A 13607-nucleotide genomic window follows, 5' to 3' on the forward strand; every position below is an offset into this window, starting at 1 on the left:
TTGAACTATAGATTCCCTGGGTAGAGAATTCATTGCCTGAGACAGATACACAATGCCAGGGAGAACAGATATGGAAGCTCACGGCCCCTCTTTGGGCAAGGAGTTCGAGCCCCAGCTGCCTTGGTGAATGTGAGAGTGTTAATCCTTCCCCTCAACTTTATTTTAAATAACACACTCAAAAAAGCTAAATTATTACATATATTCCTGAATTAAAGTGATGAGAAATTAAGTTATAATGCTACTCAGCCTTCTACAAAGTTAACCACGAGAACGTGAACTTGGGTATCATATGGATCCTTGAACTCTCTCCAAAGGGACCTGGATATTCAGAGACCACATTTTGGTGTCAGCTCACCTATCTGTTCAATAACTGTCTTTTAAACCAAGTTACGAAGTTGCAAGTAGAAGAACCTGGCTTTTACTGGTTCTTCCACATCCTGATCCTGGGTGTGACCTTCACTGTGGGTCATAGGACTCTACCCATTATAATTACTGTTTTATACTGGTCAGGGCTCTTACTGAAATCATGCTGTTTTGCATGATGTTGAATTGAATTTGAAGGCTGCACTTCCAACTTTGGCTAAAATCCTCTTAACTTAGCCATCTGGTTTTTCTCAAAATGTGGTAGAGAAACATAGCAATTATTGGGTAAAAATGGGTTTGTCGAATATCTCATTTTTTCCTGCTGGCAAAACTGGTGCCCAGAGAAATTAAGTTTCCAAGAGCATACAGGTCAGCTTTTATTCACACAGAGGGAGTGACTAGAAGTGATTTTCTTTTCCTTCTGCCATTGGGCAGACTTTTCCTCCAAGATAGAAATGGATGTCTAAGGCTCTCATGTGAGAATTCTCACTGTGGGTCTTTGAGGTTTGCTAAAGATGGAAATCCTGGTGCTGGGGATCCATGGATAAAGGAGAGGAGAGGCTGTTTGAAAGGCTGCCCTGTGAGATGAAAATGGAAAGATTGGGTCCTAAGAAAGCAGGGACAATTCCTCTTACACTTCTGTGTTAGTCAGGGTTCTCCAGAAAAACAGAACCAGTAGATGAGATATGCACACGCACGCGCGCGCGCGCACACACACACACACACACACACACCCCTGCCCCCCACACACACACACACAGATTTATTTTTATTTTAAGGAATTGACTCATTATTGTAGGAGCTTGAAAGTCAAACATCCATAGAGTAAGCCTGTAGCCTGGAGATGTAGATACCGCAGTCTTGAGTCTGTTTCTATTTTGTTGGAAAAGTTGAAATTGCTGTCTGTTTGCTGACTGTTTTTTCCTCAAAGTGGAGCACCACATAGTGACATTTTGGTCAACGATAAACCACGTATATACAACAGTGGTCCCATAAGATTATAATGGAGCTGAAAAATTCCTGTCACCTAGTGACATTGAAGCCATTGTAACATCGTAATGCAACACGTCACTCACATGTGTGTGATGATGCTGCCATCAACAAACCTACTGCACTGACAGTTACATAAAAGTATAGCACACACAATTGTGTACAGTACATAATACTCGATAATGATAATAAACGACTATGTTACTATGTATTTACTATGATATACTTTTTATTGTTATTTTAGAGTGTACTCTTTCTACTTCAAAAAGTTTACCATAAAACAGTATGCCATGGTACGCCAGCAGGAGCCTCATACATCTTGTGTTTACTGCATCTCTTGATTGGATCATTTTCTCTTGTGGTTGATGAAATATTGTGTTGTTTTACTCCTCATGGCCTCTAAGCATACAAAATTCATTGCTAATGTTGCCAGTGAAAAGCCACATTGAGTGATTGACCTGGAAACGTGATTAAAAGTGATAGAGTACAAAGGTAGAAAATCACTGATGGTTATTGCTCACCAGTTAGGCATGTCCCGTTCCACCATAGCTACGATCTTGAAGACTAAAGTGTCAGAAGCTGTTAAAGAATTTGCTTTATTATAGGCACCGAGACAAACAAATTCGGGAAGGGCCTGTATCAGATGTGGAGAAGCTTCTAATGACCTGGATTGAAGACCAGACACCGAAGTGTATCCCTCTCAGTGCCATGACGATCACGACCAAAGCAAAAAGTTTGTTTGCGATGTCAAGAGAAAAGGCTGGACCTGACTACAATATTGAGTTTACTCCCAGCTCTGGGTGGTTTAAACAATTCAAGAATTGTTATTTGTTACCTAAGGTGAAAGTGAGTGGTGAGTCTGCAAGTGCTGATGTGAAAGCAGCTGAAGAATTTTTGGAAACTCTAGATAAGCTGATTTTGGAGGAAAATTACTTGCCAGAGCAAATATTCAACATGAATGAGACCTCCCTATTCTGGAAACGGATGCCTGAAAGACTTTCAGCCATAGGAGGCCACATCAATGCCCGGTTTCAAGGCATTTAAGGACAGACTAACAGTCTTGCTCGGGAACAATGTTGCTGGCTACAAATTGAAGCCCTTTGTGATCTGGCACAGTGAGAACCCCAGGGCCTTCAAGCATGTCAGTAAACGCACACTGCCAGTGTACTACAGGACCAGTATGAAGTCATGGATGACCCAGCTCCTCTTCCAAGATGCCTTCCTGAATTGCTATGCCAGCAAAATGGAGAAGTACTGTGTGGAGAATAACATACCTTTCAAGATTTTGTTTACAGTTGATAATGTTCCTGGACATCCTCCTTTTATTGGTGATCTTCATCCCAATATCAAAGTGGTGTTTCTCCCTCTCAACACCACCTCTTTGATCCAACCAATGGGTCAAGTTGTTATAACAACTTTTAAGGCCTATTGCCTGAGGGGGAGTTTTTCCCAGGCTGTTGCTGCAACTTAGGAAGACAGAGAAGACACTGAATGCAATTCTGGAAGGATTACAACATCTATGACTGTGTCAAGAACCTTGCTTGGGCTTGGAGTGATGTCACCAGAGTGTATGAATGGTATCTGGAAGAAGGTGCTCAAGAGGTTCATCCACGGCTTCAAAGGCTTTGCCAAGGATGAGGAGGTTACAAAACTCAACCGAGCTGTGGTTGAGAAGGCAAACAACTTTAACCTCGGTGTGGATGACATTGAAGAGCTCCTAGAGGTGGTTCCTGAGGAACTGACTAATGAGGGGTTGTTGGAACTGGAACAGGAAAGCATAGCTGAAGAAGAGGCAGGAGAAAAGGAAGCCACAGGAGAAGAAAAAGAACCCTCAAGAAAATTCACAGTGAAGGGTTTAGCAGGAGCTTTTGCAATCCTCAACAAGCTCCTTAAAAAGTTTGAAAACATGGACCTCAACACCAAAAGGTTTCCATTAATAGGGAGGAATGTTCATGGTGCATTATCTGCTTACAAGCAAATCTGTGATGGAAAAAAAAAACCCACACAAACCACCATGGACATAGTTCTGAAAAGAGTGACACCTCCTCACAAAGAGCCTCAGGCAGGTCCTTCAGGAGGTTCCAAAAAAGACATTGTTATCATAGGAGATGACAGCTCCATGTGTTTTATTGCCCACTAAGACCTCCCAGTGGGACAAGATGTGGAGGTGGAAGACAGTGATATTGATCTTGACCCTGTATAGGCCTAGACTGTAAAGAGGTAGAGGTCAGAAGCCCAACACAGAAATAATTACAGTAGGAGGAGATCAATTCTATGCTTGAAGTGAGCACATAGATGCTTTGGAAATATCTATCAAAGCCTGTTCATCCTTGAAATGTCTCACACTTTCCTTTTCTAATCCCTGAAATTACCAGGAGAGATACTTATCACGTGAATTTCTGAAATGGTTGCCTATCTGCCATCCCATCATAGAGGTGGTCCTCTTCCCAGGCCTCCTGTCATAGTTGTCTCTGGCCGTTCATCTTTCAGAAACAGAGATTTTCCTTATTGTCCTACATTCAAAATCCTCCCACTTCCTATAGGCTGAAGTCCCGAGTTCTGAGTTGGGCATTTGGATCCAGCCACACCATTTTCCCCTTTCTTATCCTGTATTCCCCAACATGAAATCCCAGCACCAGCCAGGCTGCCCTCCTTTACCCCTGAAGTGCTGCCAGCAGCCCGTGTAGTTCCCTCTCCTGATCCCTTTGTCCTTTCTCTCTGCTTCTCTGGTTGCTGCTCATCTGTTAAGAATTGTGCTCAGCTCTGGTCTCATCTCCCCCTGGAGGCTTTGTCAGCCTCTGCTAGTCTCTCCCTTCTTCAGGTCCCTAAAGCACTTGTGCATGAACCACCAGGAGAGCTCATCGCTCCTACCTCACTGTTTTGTCTCGTCTTGTAGATAAGAAGGAACGTGAGCTTTAATGTCGACAGACAGTACTAGACGAGACTATCGTGTCTACTGTTGAACAAGTCTTTTGCTTTGAAAAAGTTTCTTAATCTCTCTAAGCCTCAGGCTCCTTGTCTACACAGCAGCTGTGAGGATGTGAGGTGCCACACTCAGTGACTAGACCCACAGGCTGAAAAAATTTAGTCTCTACAATTATAAGTTCAGTGCAATAAATTCACTGATAAAGCATAATGAAGGAAATAGACACAGAATAGTAAAATCTTAACACAAGCACGAGGGTTACTAGTGGTAGTCTAGTATGACCACCCTGTATTACCTACTCAACCATATGAATGAAAGGTTTTATCAAACAGCCGATTGTACACATTTGTATCATCCATTGCTCTTTCCAGACACTACTCTGTCCAGGCAGGGCTGTCTTTTCCATGCCCCTGCATCACACTTGCTCACTCCACCCAGTGCCTTTGTTTATGATGTTTGTCTGCCTAACATGATGCCCCTCTTCTCCAAGGATCCTAATTCTGTTTCCTTAAAGGCTCAATTTAAAATGGACAGCCATAGAGGAATATCTGGTCCCCCTTGAGTGATAGTACCCTTGCTCTGAAGTGCCTTCAAAACAACCTACCTGTTGAGTTTGTGTGCCAGGGTCATGTACTTGCTCTTATTTCTCCCACTAACTAACCAATTATAAGCTCATGCAGATCAGGGAGCAAGTCATCATTGTTGATAGTCCGTGATATCAACATGTGTTTCTTGATGTCAATGGTATGCTGGGCAGAGAGGACACAAGGATGATACAGCATGGCCTCCATTTCTTCATTCAAGAAATCTAATGAGTCCTGAATACAGGTTCTGTGTGGGATGCTGAGAATCAAGAATTACGTGGGACATAGTCCTTGTTGCACTCGAGGACACTAATAATGCCCAAGGAAGCTCAAGACACTATGGATGTTTTCACTAAATGCTTGAGAGGATGAATATAAGTGCCCGAGACTCATTCTGTAGTCAGCAGATGCTGCTGCCCTCTGCGTCAGACACTACATACCATGGGGAATAAGAGAGAATCTATTCTAACAGTTTTCCTTTTTAGTAGAGCAGGACAGGGGAGGCAGACAATATACAAATAAGGTAGCGTGAAATATCAAAGGCGATGAACAAGTAGGGTGATGTGTTAGAGCACATGTGGAGGAGTCAGAGAAGGCCTCCTTTAGGAGGTCATGTTTGGATTGAGTTGATACGAAGGTGCCAGCCCCACGAAGAACATTCTGGACGGAGGGAATACCTGGGGAAAGGCCCTTGGTTGGAGAGTATGTGGAATGTTAGAGTGCTCCAGTGTGGCTGTGTTGAGACCAGCCCCGGTCATAGAGAGCCTCGAAGGCCAGAATAAGAATTTTGTTCAAAGTGCTCTGGAAACCATTTGAGTGTTTAACAGTGGAGTGACATCATCTGATAGATGTCTTTAGAAGATAACCCAGGCTCCTGAATGGACAGTGGATCACTGGGAGATAAGAGTGGATGTGTGCAACCCAGCTAGGAAGCATGGAGAGATTACTGTGGTTTAGGAGAGGGAGATGACAGTGTTGGTGGGGAAGAGCAAGTAGATACAGGCTACGTTGGGGTGAGGAGCTATCTATCTGTATAGAACATATCCCCAAAACACTCTCTCAAAGAAAGACAGTTGGAATGGTGGGAAGAGCATGAGTTTGGAGTTAGACCCAAGTCCAAATTTAAACTCAACCCCTTACCATTTGTGAGTCAGTAAACCACGCCAAGCACCAGTTTCCTTATAGATGAAAGTAGGATATGAAGTTACACTGAGTTTTATTGAGAAGCTTGAGATTAATTATATAGAACACCTATCCCCAGGGAGTGGTAGACGCTCAACACACTTATCTTCCCTACTTATGGAAACTTAATTCTGAATATTGGTTATAATTACTAGGTAATAGTACTTGTAATAAATGTTTCATTGTAAGCACGTGAAACATCTGTAACGAGTATGGGGTAGTAATACTTAACAGTCGCAGCTCAACCTGTAAATTCACAGTGACCACAAGAACTATCAAAACCTCAGAATCCACCATCATGCCCTTGAACCAGTCCCCTGGTCTCCTCAGACTCAGTCTCCTGGGGAATCTCTGGTAAGGTGTAAGGCCCCAGCCAGGACAATAAATAAAAGTTATTTCTGCTCTGCAGGGGTAAGAAGAACAGGGACAGGGGAGAGACTTGACCTTCATTAAGCAGCTACAATGTAGCAGAACATTCTAGTGCTTTCCCCGCATTGTCTCAATCATCATAGGAGAGCCTGTGAGGTGGCGTCGTCCCCTCCCGCAGATGAGGGATGAGACTGCAGGGCTCAGGCAGCTCCGTACATTACCCATCAAGTACTTGCCCACGGTGGGCAAAGCTGCTAACTCAAGGCTCAGGGATAGAGCGACAAGCGAAGATGAGCTTCCTGCTCTCATGGAGTTTACATTACAGTAGAACGAAAGAGGTTTTCTCGACTCATTGTACGCGTATTTAATTGCAGTTATAAGGTTTTTCTTACTATTCTGCACAAGTAGATTTTCACCTAGCAAGGCCTTAACCATCTTTCAGTTTCAGAACTGAGTTTAACTCATTCTGAAGTTAAAGACTCTTGCTTCCTTAGCCCAGTGGCTTCCATAACACCCTGGGCTCCTGCATGGTCAGTGTTCTTTCCCTTTTCCACGTGGTTACTTGTGTACTCGTTGGCTTCCCCTCTAGTCTCTGAGCCAAGTTCACGTCTGTCTCATTCAGCACCGCAGTGCCTGGCCTGCAGGGGCGGTCAGGACGCATTTGTTAAGGAGGAAGTTAGCCAAAGCCAGAATTGAGGCTGTAACAGTGAAAGTGCTGCCTAGACTTGGTGCATAACTGAATGTGGGAGGTGCTTCAGAGGTGATTCCTGGGCTTGGGGTGTGTCTACTAGGGAGATTGAAGGTGGGCGTTGTCATCAATAGAGAAAGCGGGAAATGGAATTGGTTTCAGTGGGAAGATGGTCAAATTGATCACAGATTGATGTGGTGGGAACTTCAAGTAGAATTATTTGTTGAAGGTACTCAAAAGTTGGGTGTACATATAATATATTTTTGGAATTCTCCTTAGAACTGATCATTGACACTCTGAGCCTCTGTGACTTTTTCAGGGCAGAGTGTAGCAGAAGGTTGATGGCTGGGAGTTGAGGAACATTAAGTATGAAGTGGGCTTTTCATGCTTACCAAGTGTTCCACTGCCAAACAAGTGAATTGGATCCAAGCCTTCTCTCCTGAGTTAAAGAGCAACTGGTCACTGCCTTCCATGAAATAATCTTTCTAGCTAAGAGAAGTGTTATGTGTTGTATTTTGCATATCATAAAATTTAACCATTCACTCAACAGATGTTTATTCAGCATTTACTATGTCTAGGCACTCTTCCAGGTGCCAGGAGGACAATCATAAAACATCATCCTTGACTTTATGTTATGTTGGTGGGAGTTATACAAAAAGCAAACGAGTAAGTTTATTTGTATGTGTCAAGTGGTGTTAAGTGCTACAGAGAAAAATAAAGTAGAATAGTAATTTAGGTGCACAATCCACTACTCAAAATCCTTGGGACCAGATGTAGTTCAGTATTTGGAGTTTAGAAAGATAATGTGGTACATATACCGTCTACTAACATCCTTAGTGGTATTACAAATAGCCTCATGTCAACTTAGGTCAACTTTTGCCACCCAGTGAGCTAAGAAGAATGTTTGCCATTAAATGAAATGAGTTAGGTAAAGCTTGATTTTGAAGTTGATGTTTAGGTTGTTTTTAGATTTTCAAAACTAACTTTTAGTGCTTACTATCAGTTCCAGGCACTGTTCTGAGCACATTTCATACACACAACACACACACACACACACACACACACACACGTGTAATCCTTATAACAGTTCTACATTGTAGCTATTCATCCCCTTTACAGATGGGGAGCTGAAGCACAGAGAGGTTAAACGAGTGCACAGGAGCCAAGGCACATCCTCAAGGACTGTGCTGTAGGGTAGTGCTTGGGTCGGGGAGGGAAGCCTCTCGTTAAATAGAGTGGTCAGGGAAGGCCTCACTGACGTGGTGACATTTAAGCAGAGACCTGAAAGAAGGAAGGGAGCCATGTGGATGGATAGCTGGGGGAAAGCATTCCGGACACAGGCAGAGGCGGGGAATATGCTCGTTGTGTTTGAGAAACAGTAAAGTGGATGTTGCTGGAGTAAGTGGGGTCGGAGGGCAGGTGAGGTCACAGCAATAGCTGGAGGCCAGACTTTGCCTTTTACCTGCGTTAGGGGCAGAATTACCCTGCCTTGCTGTCTCCTGGGTTTCCTGAAGCTTATTAGGCATGGGTCTACAAAAGGCAGTTCTATTTCAATATATCGTATAATTTGAATTGATCAGAATAATTAAGTGCTTTTTAAAATACTTGTTCCATGAAGCTTTCTGGAATAAGGCATGGTTTTAATGTAGTTGGCTTTAGCTTACACTCAAACTGTATGTTTCTCAACTGAGTGCTAATGGCATTTTCGTCCAGATAATTCTTTGTTGTGCAAGACTGTCCCATGCATATAGGATGTTTAACAACCCAGCCCTCAGACTAAATGCCAAGTCATGGTGAAAGCCTCCCAACACCCCATGCATTTCTGAATATCCCCTAGATTGTCTGTCCTGGTTGATAATATCATCATTTCTGAAACTAAATTCAGAACTTTGTGAACAGCTGGTTTGTGTGCTACTATTACTTCATTTAATACATTTTCCTACCTTGGAGTGATGAGACAGGTTGTAGAGAATCATGGTTTCTAGTCTAAGTGAAGTGATAATGCCTAGCAAATCTGACAACCCACCAACAAAGTGGTAGACGTACTATGTTTTAAGAACTGGATTTTAGCAAAAGATTAATACATCAAAAGCTACATAAATTTAACTCTCTTTTTTTTGACACTTTTCTACTTTGATTTATTATTACTAATCCACATTAATGTTCATTTTTGGGATGAATAACTACTTTTTATTAAGTGCAACAAAATTAAAACAAATTTCCCAGAAAATATTATAATAGTAATAACAGTAATATAATAATACAATAATCATTATAATAGTAATAAGCAAGATGGATGATAATGAACTTTGATTCTAACATGATATTGATACTTTTTCAAAAATAATCTATATCTGTACTTCCAAAAAAATGTTGCCCTTCAAGGTGCTCACCTCTTGACACTTGATATTGCCATTGCTCAAATCTTTTTGCCACTCTTTGGAATTTCCTGCAAAGTGAGTTTACGTGGCACATATAAGTATTGTGCTTATAACAAATAAGTATTGTTTCTTAATAGACACTCTTCTGTTTTGGGCCTTGTATTAGTTTTCTGTTGCTATATAATAAGTTCCCACAAACTAAGTGGCTTAAAATGAGGCAAATTTATTATCCAACAATTTCTGTGGATCAGGAGGCTGGACATGGGTTAGCTGGGTCCTCTAAACAGGATCAAAGTGTTGATCAGGGCTGCAGTCTCCTCTGAGGTTCAGAGTCCTCTTCTAAGCTCACTGGTTGTCTGCAGAATTTAGTTACTTGTGGCTATGAGACTGAGGTTCCTGCTTTCTTGATGGCTGTCAACCAGGAACTATTCTCAGCTCTAAAGTGCCACCCCAGCGCCCTGCCATATGGTCTTCTCCATGAACAGTTCACAGCATAACTGTTACTTCTTCAAAGCCAAAGGAGAATCCCTCTCCTCAAGAAGGACCCAGTCTCTCTTTTAAGCTGTCGCCTGGTTAGGTCAGGCCCACCCATGGTTTTTCCAAACCTTTTGATTAACTTAGCCAGCTGATTGGTAACCTAATCCTGGGAATGAAGCCCATGATATTCACAATTTTTGCTCACACTTAAGAGTAGGGGATTATATAGGGTGTATACACCAGGGGCAGGGGCAGAATCTTGGTGGCCATCTGCCAATTCTGCCTTCCACAGCCCTCATTAGTATTTACTAACCAGTTTGATTCATCCATCTTATTCTCCAACATTGATTTGAAATAATTTCTTACTCTTTTCGAAATTGAGGTTTATTTTCCATAGTTAAGCAAAACTGCCCTTGAACGTACTCAAAAGACTGAAGCTCAAGCTCCAAAGCTGTTTGAGAAGAGAAGTTCTATAACTATCTAGAGCCAAGGGAGGCATCTTTAGTGGAGTGAGAGCAGAACCCTGCAGCACAGTTGTGTTGGGGAACCACATTCTCTTGGGTATGTAGAGTTGTTAAAAACAGTAATAATAAGTCTTATAAAAGATAAATAGAATCCCAAAAGATTGAATTTCCTAAACCAAAAAAACCTCCGTGGGGCTGGCCCCGTGGCCTAGTGGTTAAGTTTGGCACACTCTGCATTGGCAGCCTGGGTTCGTGGGTTTGGTTTGGATCCCAGGCACAGACCTAGACTACTTGTTAGCCATGCTGTGGCAGCAACCCACATGTAAAGGAGAGGAAGATTGGCACAGGTATTAGCTCAGGGCTAATCTTCCTCAGCAAAAACAAAAACACCTTATCACCTTAGAAGTGTACCTCGCATATTTCCTATAGTGTGTGCATAGTCTCTTATTACCTGTCATTTCTCTACCCATCATAAGTAGAGGACATTGGCTTCCTGGTCATGGGGACTTTGTTTTATCCAGTTGACATTTCACAAATATTGAAACTGGCTACTGAAGGTCAGGGATTGAAATCTTATAAAAATGCTAGCCCTAATATAGTTTTCATCTTCCATTTTATTTTTTTATTTTATTTATTTATTTTTCTGGGAAAGATTCTCTCTGAGCTAACATCTGTTGCCAATCTTTGTCTCTTTTTTTTTCCTCCCCAAAGCCCCAGTACCTAGTTGTATATCCTAGTTGTAAGTCCTTCTAGTTCTTCTATGTGAGCCACCACCACAGCATGGCTACTGGCAGACAGGTGGTGTGGTTCCATGCCCAGGAGCCAAACCTGGGTGCCACAGTGGCATGCGCCAAACTTTAGCCACTAGGCCATCAGGACTGGCTCTCCATTTTATTCTTCCTCTCAAATACACATGAATCACAAAGTTTTCATTTCCTCTCTTTCATTTTGCGTTGTGATTGGGGTTCTGACTGAAAGCATTTCTTATAGATCCTGGGTTATAGTTTAATATTTGGTTGCCACATCACTGAGACTTATAAAATCTGCGCTAAAATCATGTTTAATGAAACTTCTATTTTATTAGACTGTCTATATTAGAACATTTTGTTCTATTCCAAGAGAAAACTAATTTGTAATCCCACACTTCTTTTCCTACCAAAATACTCATCCTAACTGTTGGTAATTGTTTAATGTCTGGTTTTTTTTTCAGACCAACAAATACATTGCCTGGTCTGTAGTGGTTCATAAAATTTTGAATGAATGAATGAATGAATGAATGAATGATATTCCCCTCATTCTAACTACCGTTCGTTTACTGACTGCTTCTCAGGTCTTCAGCTTATGGGTTTTTTTTGTACTATCCAGAACATTATGCTTATCCTTAAGGTCTATCTCAAATGTTCTCCTTTGAAACTTTTTCTAACTCAGCAGACATAATTCATTGTTTTTTCCTTTGTGTTTCTTAGCACTTTTTGCTTGGTCCTTTTACTTCTTCCTTTGTTGGTTCTTTATGGGTCCCTTTTCTTCATATATTATGAGCTTCTTGAGAGCAGATGCCCAGTCTTACTCATCTTAATATCCTCAGCGTCTAACGCTGTACATGGCTTGTGGTTAGTGACCGATACATGTTTGAATCATAGCCCTTTACAAAACTTTTTTTCAAATGGTAATATACACACATAACTGGAAAAGGGAGTGTGGAACAAGTTTGTCTTCCCACTCCTGGTGCCCAGCCATCCTGCTTCTCAACCTCAAACCACTACTGCTAATGTCTGGGGTTTATAGCTTTAACCTCATCAACATTTTCAAACTCAGGCACCTCAGATAGTGATATCATCCAGTCAGCCAACATACTGCAGAGGAAATAGCACTGAAATATAGCCCAAAGGTCCATGTCCTAATTTGGGATTGCCACTTACTAGCCTTGCCACTTAAATTTTACAAAAGTCATTTACAACCTGAGCTTTTATCTTACTTATGGAATGCTCTGAGGATGTTGATAGAAAATGAACATGGAGGTTACCTATTAAACTGTGTGATGTATTGAATATTAGTTAACTGCGTGATTTTTAGTGGCTACCAACAACCATGTGTTATTATTAAGCTCGTATTCATTAGGCCCCTTGGGATTCAAGAAAGCAGCTTATAAAGCCCATATCTGTTTTGTTTATGCAACATATGGATGTTTAATATGTGACCTAAAGATTTGTCCGTAGATAGAGCCTTTTCTAAACTCAATAGTTTGTTAATTTAAAGTGTGATTAACTTAAAAATTGGTCACATTATTCTATGTAATCAAGACAAGTACATTCAGCCATAAGTATATGTTCAAAGAAACTTAAAACTCACACTTTAGCTTGAACTTATCAGAATGTTATGTTGACTGGTAATTTCCTCTCTTGTCTGGTTGCTTTTATAGAAAGCTATGTATAGTTTTTGATCCTACCATGAAATCATCATTTGTTTGATGGGCAGCCTGTTATGGAAATTACTGGGACATGATGACAAATACAGCATTTAAATTTTGCCACAGGACCAAGCAGGCAAGAAGATGAGCTTGAAGAAGCAGCCTTGGCTGAGAAGATAGTGCCTAGGAGTAATTGGCAAACCCAGTGAGAACAATTACGAAAGCTGTGCATTGTGGGTGGGCAGAAAGCAATTGCTGTTATGGTTGCCTAGCAACTGACAGGCATTGCAGGATAGTGGGGATGAGCAGAAATGTTGGTGCTGCCACTATGGGGGAAAACGAGACAAGTGCTTAACTACAAAACCACTGTGGCTTTTTGAGAAAACATTAAAGATGTTCTGCCCTCCTCTGCTTTTCACCATTGCTGTGCAGTACTTCTCTAATGTCTCTTCTTTTGATCCTGGAACAAATAGTCCTGTCTCTTCCTTTGTCTGAGTTTTTTGGTGAAAATCAAATTGGATCACACAGAAAAATACTTGTAGATGTCTTTGGGTAGACTTGGTTGCCTAGCACTGCGGCTGCAAGATATTGGGATTAGTTAGTATGCCTCATGGACTTTGTTACAAATAATGGTTATCAGTACTAAAGTCTGCAAATGACTTCCTTTCTGTTTTAGAGATGATTCAAGGTCCTATCACCAGCCTCGCTTTCTTGCGTTCTGGTACAAGTAGGCCAAAGATGCAGCCTGCCCCTTGCCTCATGTGGGCAGTTCTCAT

At 41.6% G+C, this 13607-nt stretch overlaps 1 protein-coding gene across 5 annotated transcripts in view; it reads left to right on the forward strand.

Moving 5' to 3' along the window:
- The window catches only part of TDP1 (tyrosyl-DNA phosphodiesterase 1), an 82852-nt gene that overhangs the window by 33360 nt on the left and 35885 nt on the right, over positions 1 to 13607 (forward strand). For 2 of the 5 annotated variants that reach the window (XM_070594497.1, XM_070594498.1), the window contains exon 14: positions 1959 to 3689. The exons of the other annotated variants lie outside the window; for them this stretch is intronic. In XM_070594497.1, coding sequence (XP_070450598.1) covers positions 1959 to 2397 — 439 coding nt within the window. In that variant the 3' untranslated portion in view covers positions 2398 to 3689. Of the gene's footprint in view, positions 1 to 1958; positions 3690 to 13607 lie in introns of those variants that run through there. 5 annotated transcript variants of the gene reach the window in all.

Source organism: Equus przewalskii, chromosome 25 (genome assembly GCF_037783145.1).
Source record: "Equus przewalskii isolate Varuska chromosome 25, EquPr2, whole genome shotgun sequence".
Lineage (NCBI taxonomy): Eukaryota > Metazoa > Chordata > Mammalia > Perissodactyla > Equidae > Equus > Equus przewalskii.